We start from the raw sequence: 7,708 nt of genomic DNA, 5'->3' as shown, positions 1-7,708 counted from the left end.
AGACCCGCCCAGGCAACTTGGCGAGACCTCATCTCTACAATAAATCAAAAATTAGCCAGGCGTGGTAAGGCGCGCCTGTAGTTCCAGCTACTTGGAAGGCTGAGGTGGAAGTATCACCAGAACCCAACAGTTCGAGCCTGTGGTGGCCGGGAGCGGCCACTACATTCCAGTGTAGGCGACAGAGTGAGACTCCAACTCAAAAAAATAAAAAAAAAAGAGGGTAAGTTCACGTCGCCCATAACATTTCCTTGGAAGAAGCCTATACTCATCCAGGAGCAGGATAACCAGGGAGGAATCACTTGAGCCCTGGGTGCCCCCAAATGAAGACAGGATTCCTGCTCTGCTCTGCCACCTACCAACTCGAATGCCTTGGGCAAGCTGCACAGCCCACTGGAAGTCACAGTTTCCTCATGGGAAAAATCTAGATGATGAATACTGGAGTCACTTTGAGAAGGTCTGCAAAGGGCCAGGCCTGAAAAGCCTGAAACATATTTACAGACGTGCATGTTACCTTTGAGCTGGGGCACAAAGTCTTCCTTTCCCGCGTAAGGGTCGCAGCGGAAGCGGTCCAGACGGTCGATGGTGCACTGGCCCACGACGGGCTTCCGCCCAAACTGCCTGTGGTCGATGACCTTGATCACCAGCGGAGGCATGTACAGCTCCTCCTTGGGCAAGAACTGTGGGTCACAAAAATAGCTGTCATTTCTCTTGACAAGACCCGACACGGCAGCTTTGCTAAACATAGCCAAACACACAATTCCCCAAGGGACCAACCCAGATTCTTTTTTTTTTTTTTTTGAGTCGGAGTCTCACTCTGTTGCCCAGGCTGGAGGGCAGTGACACGCTCATGGTCACTGCAACCTCGACCTGCTGGGCTCAGGTGATCCTTCTGCCTCAGCCTTCCAAGCAGCTGGAACTACAGGTGCGCGCTACCACGCCTGGTAAATTTTTAAAAAACTTATTGTAGAGATGAGGTCTAGCCAAGTTGCCCAGGCTGGTCTCGAACCCCTGAGCTCAGACAATCTTTTCACCTCAGCCTCCTAAAGTGCTGGAATTATAGGCTTGAGCCACCGCACCCAGCCTTAGATTCTTTTTTTTTTTTGTCAGTGTTTCATATTTTATTTTCTTCCTTCAATCATAATAATATGATACCAAGGTTGGGTGTGGTGGCTCACGCCTGTAGTCCCAGCACTTTGGAAGACCGAGGTGAGAGCATTGCCTGAGCGCAGGGGCTTGAGACCAGCCTGGGGCAACATGGCACAATCTCATCTCTAATAATAGCAATAATAATAATAATATATCCAAATTTTGTCATAACCAGTGGGCCTGTAAACACAGGTTTATCCATCCACTTACGGGCAAAGCAGATACTGTATCCTGAAGTGGTCCCACTATGGACCCTCTGGTCATCCAACCCAGGTCACCCCTTTGCCTGACTTTATTGTCACTCTACCGTGTAGCCTCGTCATTGAATCTCATTCCAGACTTTCCCTTTTCCACGGCTCCCATGATTTGGCCGTGCTTTTCACAAAGAATGTGTCTGACCTCTCCTGCGTCACCACCACCCTTGGGACCCTGAGTCTTCTTGTCGACACCACTGCTCCCAGAGGCCATTGCCCCTTGTCCAGAGTCATTTTTCCCTTGCGGCGGCATCTTTGGAACTTGTCTTTGAACTCTTCTCAGCTCAGATGCCTTCAGTCATGCAGCCCAAGGGACTCACAACACATTCTTTGGTGACCTATGTGCTGGGCAAGTAGCTTGGTGCTTTAGAGCGCCAGCTCTCAGCCAGAAGGCCTGGGGTCAAGTCCTGGCACTGCCACCATGTCCTGCATGATTTTAGGGGACTCTCCTAACCCCTCCATGCCCAGTCATCGCCTCACCGGTAATAGCAGGGTTGTTGAATGACTCTATGTGAAGTGCTTACAACGTGCCTAACTTGTGATAAGTGTCTTGCAAGTGTGAAATCAGCATTCTTTCCCACACCACTGCCCCTCCCTGCATTCTGCTTTCTGGGGAAGCGGCAGTGGGGTGGGGTGGGGGGTGTGGTCTGCAGACTCACAAGCCCAGAACTTGGGGCATCTAAGCCAAGTCCTGGGCAGAGCTTAGAAATGGTCAAGGCAGGCCGGGCTCGGTGGCTCAGCCTGTCATCCTAGCATTTTGGAAGGCCAAAGCGAGTGGATTGCCTGAGCCCATGGGTTCGAGACCAGCCCAGGCAACTTGGTGAGATCTCGTCTCTACAATAAATTTTTAAAAAATTAGCCAAGTGCGATAGCGCGCACCTGTAGTCCCGGCTACTTGGAAGACTGAGCCCAGCAGATCGACACTGGGGTTGTTGTGAGCATGCCACTGCACCTCAGCCTGGGCGACAGAGTGAGACTCCAACCCATAAAAAAAAAAAAGAAAAGGTCAAGATAAAGCTGAACCTCCAAGGGAAATAATTGTGGCCGGGGACTCTTTTAGTTCAGTGCCAGAATGAGATGTTGATTTTTCCTGGACTCCTGGTTCCTCCTCCTTTGGTGACATTACCTGATTGGGGAATCACAGGCTGACCCAGGGGCCTGCTGGGTGTATGGTGCAGGTGAATTTCTGTCTCTGGCCTTACACAGGAATAGAGGCTGGGGTCAACTGAGTGGCTTTCCTCGCCTCTGCTGACCAAGGCTGGAGTCCAGACTAGAACTTAGGAGGTGGGGGAGGCATGGAGTGGACAAAGATGAGGCTTAGATGCAACCACTGAGGAGTCTGGCCAGGTGCATCCAGTAGGCTCCTTGCGTGGGATGATGGAGAGAGTATGGACTTTGGAAATGGAGAGTCTGACGTCCCAACTCCAGCTACCAACTTGTGCCAAGCTCTCTTGAGTAAATCAGTTAACCTCTTGGTTTCCCAAGAGTGGGTGTAAGAGGAGAGAAAATGCTCTCCCTGCAGGATCAGAGTGAAGATGAGGCGTGCAGGGCATGACTGCACCCAGCACCAAGCTACGGCTGTCGTGGCCATCAGGGCAGCCACTGTGGCATAGAAGCTGTGGCCCAAGCTCACTATGAGGCTGGATAAGTCATTTCCCCTCTCCAGACCTCAATGTCCTCATCTGTGAAATGAGAGACTGGGCCAGGCACGGTGGCTCACACCTATAATCCCAGCACTTTGGGAGGCCTAGGTGAGAGGACTGCCTGAGCCCGCGGGGTCAAGACCAGCCTGGGCAACTTGGCAAGACTTCATCTCTATAATAAATCAAGAAAAAAATTAGCCGGGCGTGGTGGCTCATGCCTGTGGTTCCGGCTACTTGGAAGGCTGAGGTGGAAGGATCGCCTGAGCCCTGCAGGTCGAGGCTGCGGTGGCCGGGAGCGTGACACTGCACTCCAGCCTGGGCGATGGAGTGAGACTTCAACTCCAAAAAAAAGAAAAGAGCAAGAGAGAGACTAAAGCACTTGGCCTTGAAGTTCACGAGCAGTGTGTTAGAGACACCAGGGGCAGAACAATGGCGGGGGTGGGTGGGGAGAACTAGGAAGGTTCTAGACTTTCAAACCCACCAAGTTAGGGAGATGTCTTTATTTACCTCTTTGATATAGTAGAGTATAAAAGAAAGAACTGTTTATTTTAGAAAAATTAAGAAATTAACTGGTTTTAAAATGAAAAGAGGCCAGGTACAGTGGTTCACGCCTGTAAACCCAGCACTTTGAGAGGTTGAGGTGGACGGATTGCTTGAGCCTAGGAGTTTGACACCAACCTGGGCAACATAGTGAGATCTCGTCTCTACCAAAAAAAAAAAAAAGCCAGATGTGGTGGCATGTACCTGTACTCCCAGTTACTCAGGAGTCTGAGGCAGGAGGATTGCTTGAGCCTAGGAGGTTGAGGCTGCGGTAAGCCATGATTGTGCCAGTACACTCCAGCCTGGGTGACAGTGACATGGTTGACTCCAAAATAATAATAATAATAATAATAATAATAATAATAATAATAACAGAAAAGGAAAGACTGGGCAACCCCTTCTTGCTTAAGTATTCTGGAGTCTGTGAAGGAGGGCTGTGACCAGGATTCGATGCTCTCACATTTCTGATAGCCAGAGGGTGGCCTCGATGGAGCAAAGAAGGTGCCTTCCCAGATGCAGCTGGACAGCTAGAGGTGGGACACAGTTGTGGACTCTTAGGGCCATGGCCCCGTCACACCAATGGTGCCCCCGACAGCCAGTCCTTACTGGGAGGGCTTGGTCTGTGCACATCTTTAGGGGGTGCATGCTGTCCAGCATAACTGAGGTTAATATTCTGTCTCCTAGGGGTTGACATAGTTGGATAGGATGGAAAGTTTACTGGAGAAATAAATAGATATTATTCATAGATATTTCTGTGTCACTGGAGTTTTGAAGCTTCAAGACACCATTACTACAGTGTTGGAATCAAAGAAGGAAAAGTTACTGACAGGATGAATGAATTTGGGTGCGGTGACTCACGCCTGTCATCCCAGCATTTTGGGAGGCCAAAGCGGGAGAACTGCTTGAGCCCAGGAGTTTGAGACCAGCCTGGGCAACGTAGCGAGATCCTGTCTTTACAAAAAAATTTAAAAACTAAGCTGGACATGATGCTGTGTGTCTGTAGTCCCAACTACTTGGGAGGCTGAGGCAGGAGGATCACCTGAGCTCAAAAGGTTGAGGCTGTGGGGAGCTGTGATCATGCCACTGCGCTCCAGTCTGGGTGACAGAGTGACCCTCTAATCCCTCCTCAAGAGATGAATAAAGATAAGCCAAGGTGTTTCCATTTGTCAGGTTTGGGAACTGAATTTTGCACAAGTGCTGTATACCCATTCGCATTTCAACGTATGTGATTATGGCAGAGACTTGATGCCATACCACTTTCATGAAGAGGACAGAGCTTGGGAAGTTGGGCGTCTTCTTAAGGTTTTTGATCACCACGGATTCCACCCTTTCTCCTCCACACTCCACAACGAGGCTGGGGGACGCAATGGAGGCCATCTGGTAGTTTTTCATGTTTCTTAAGCCCCATGCTAGAATCTAGAAACACAATCGAAGAGAGGAGAAAGCATCCCAGTTCATGAGAACCAACACGCAAAAGGAAAAAATCCCATCTTTATAACTGGCCAAGTCTTTAATGTTACTTTGTGTGGGTTTGCCTAAAACATCTTGAACACTGTCCCAGCAAGCCCATGGGTCACACACAGAAAGCGGTTTGCCACCTTCCTTCTCCCGCCTGAGCCCCCAAGAAAGCAAAGCTGTTTGGAGTGCAGGAATCATATCCTGGCCGTGTCGTCTAGTAGCTACGTGAAAGCTGACGTGGTAGGTAACCTCTCTCTGTCTCATCTAGAAAGCCCGATCATAGAAGCTGTCACAGGGTTAATCAAGGATCAAGTATAAACCCATCCATCCATCTACACATTCACCCATCCATCCACTCATCCATCCATCCATCCATCCATCCATCCATCCATCCACCCATCCATCCATCCACCCATCCATCCATCTATCCATCCATCATCCAACCACCCATCCAGCCATCCACCCATCCATCCATCTACCCATCCATCCATTCATCCATCATCCATCTATCCATCATCCATCCATCCTTACACCCATCCACCCACTCATCCATCCATCCACCCATCCATCTACTCATCCATCCACCTACCCATCCATCCATCCATCTATCATTCAGCTACCCATAATTCATTCATCCATCTATCCATCATCCATCCATCCTTGCACCCATCCACCTGCTCATCCGTCATCCATCCATCCACCCATCCATCCACCCATCCATCCACCCATCCATCCATCCATCATCCATCCATCCACCCATCCAGCCATCCACCCATCCATCCATCTACCCATTCACCTAACTATCCACTCATCTATCCATCTATCCATCCATCATCCATCCACCCACCCATCCATCCAGCTACCCATTCACCCAACCATCCACCCATCCACTCACCCATCCATCCATCCATCCATCCATCCATCCATCATCCATCTATTTATCATCCATCCATCCTTACACCCATCCACCCACTCATCCATCCATCCACCCATCCAGCCATCCACCCATCCATCCATCTACCCATTCACCTAACCATCCACTCATCCATCCATCCATCCATCCATCCACTCATCCATCCATCTATCCATCCATCATCCATCCACCCACCCATCCATCCAGCTACCCATTCACCCAACCATCCACCCATCCACTCACCCATCCATCCATCCATCATCCATCTATTCACCATCCATCCATCCTTACACCCATCCACCCACTCATCCATCCATCCACCCATCCATCCATCCACTCATCTATCCATCCATCCATCATCCATCCAACCACCCATCCAGTCATCCACCCATCCATCCAGCTACCCATTCACCCATCCATCTACCCACCCATCCACCCACCCACCCACCCATCCATCCATCCATCATCCATCTATCCATCATCCATCCATCCTTACACCCATCCACCCCTCATCCATCCATCCACCCATCCATCCATCCATCCACCTACCCATCCATCCATCCATCTATCCATCCAGGTATCATAATTCATTCATCCATCTATCCATCATCCATCCATCCTTGCACCCATCCACCCACTCATCCATCATCCATCCATCCACCCATCCATCCACCCATCCATCTACCCATCCATCCACCCATCCATCCATCCATTCATCCATCCATCCATCCATCCATCCATCCATCCATCCATCCATCCATTCATCCATCCATCCTGACATACAAGCATCCAGAAGTGATGATTGTTGTTTAAGGCCCTCCGCCTCACGTCTGTAATCCCAGCACTTTGGGAGGTTGAAGCAGGAGGATTGCTTGAGGCCAGGAGTTCAAGACCAGCCTGGGCAACATACAAGGTCCGACAATTAAGTTCTCGAACCATCCTAGAAAAAGTGCTACATGCCTCACTGCTGAATATCACTATGGTCACCTTCGAAGTAACCCCCTTGGGAAGCTAAGCACTGACACCAGTGCCGAGTCCACCCATCAAAGCAATTTTGGAACTCTTTTTTCTGGAATGACCATCAGAGCTGTCGTCATTAGTTGTTGAGGTCTAACATCAAGTTTGCAAACCTGCCACCGTGGGCATACACTGGCAACACTGTACAAATAACTGTATTAGAACACCCTCCCTACTCACCTGATCTGGCCCCCATGACTTTTTTTTTACCCAAAGGTAAAGGAAACATTGAAGGAAGATATATAATGACATTCAGGACATCAAGGGTGATATGACAACAGCACTGATGGCCATTCCAGAAAGAGTTTCCAAACTGCTTTGACGGATGAACTAGGTGCTGGTGTTGGTGCATAGCTTCCCAAGGGGATTACTTCAAAGGTGACCTTAATGATATCCAGCAGCGAGGGATGGGGCACTTTTTCTAGGATGAGTTTGTGAACTTAATTGTCAAACCTCATAGTAAGACTCCTTCTCTACAAGAAAGAAAGAAAGAAGGAAGGAAGGAAAGCAAGCCGGGCATGGTGAGTCACACCTGTAATCCCAGCACTTTGGGAAGTGGAGGCAAGAGAATTAATTGCCTGAGCCCACAGGTTCCAGACCATCCTGGGTAATATGGCGAGACTTCATTTCTATAATACATCAAAAACTCAGCCGGGTGTGGTAGTGCATGCCTGTAATTCCAGCTACTTGGAAGGCTGAGGCGGAAGGATCGCCGGAGCCCAGCAGATCGAGGCTGC

The 7,708-nt window shown here is 49.6% G+C and overlaps 1 protein-coding gene across 1 annotated transcript in view; it reads right to left on the bottom strand.

Annotated features, from left to right (window-relative positions):
* The window catches only part of LOC103265705 (myoferlin), a 91,497-nt gene that overhangs the window by 51,365 nt on the left and 32,424 nt on the right, over nucleotides 1-7,708 (bottom strand). Inside the window, exons 13-14 of the mRNA XM_021715170.1 lie at nucleotides 4,838-4,999; nucleotides 512-677 (exon numbers count right to left, since the gene is read on the bottom strand). Of these exons, the coding sequence (XP_021570845.1) occupies nucleotides 512-677; nucleotides 4,838-4,999 (328 nt within the window). The remainder of the gene's footprint in view (nucleotides 1-511; nucleotides 678-4,837; nucleotides 5,000-7,708) is intronic.

This window comes from Carlito syrichta, unplaced genomic scaffold (genome assembly GCF_000164805.1).
Source record: "Carlito syrichta isolate Samal-C Ts95f unplaced genomic scaffold, Tarsius_syrichta-2.0.1 Scaffold306772, whole genome shotgun sequence".
Taxonomy (NCBI): domain Eukaryota; kingdom Metazoa; phylum Chordata; class Mammalia; order Primates; family Tarsiidae; genus Carlito; species Carlito syrichta.
This window is presented reverse-complemented; position numbering and strand designations above follow the sequence as displayed.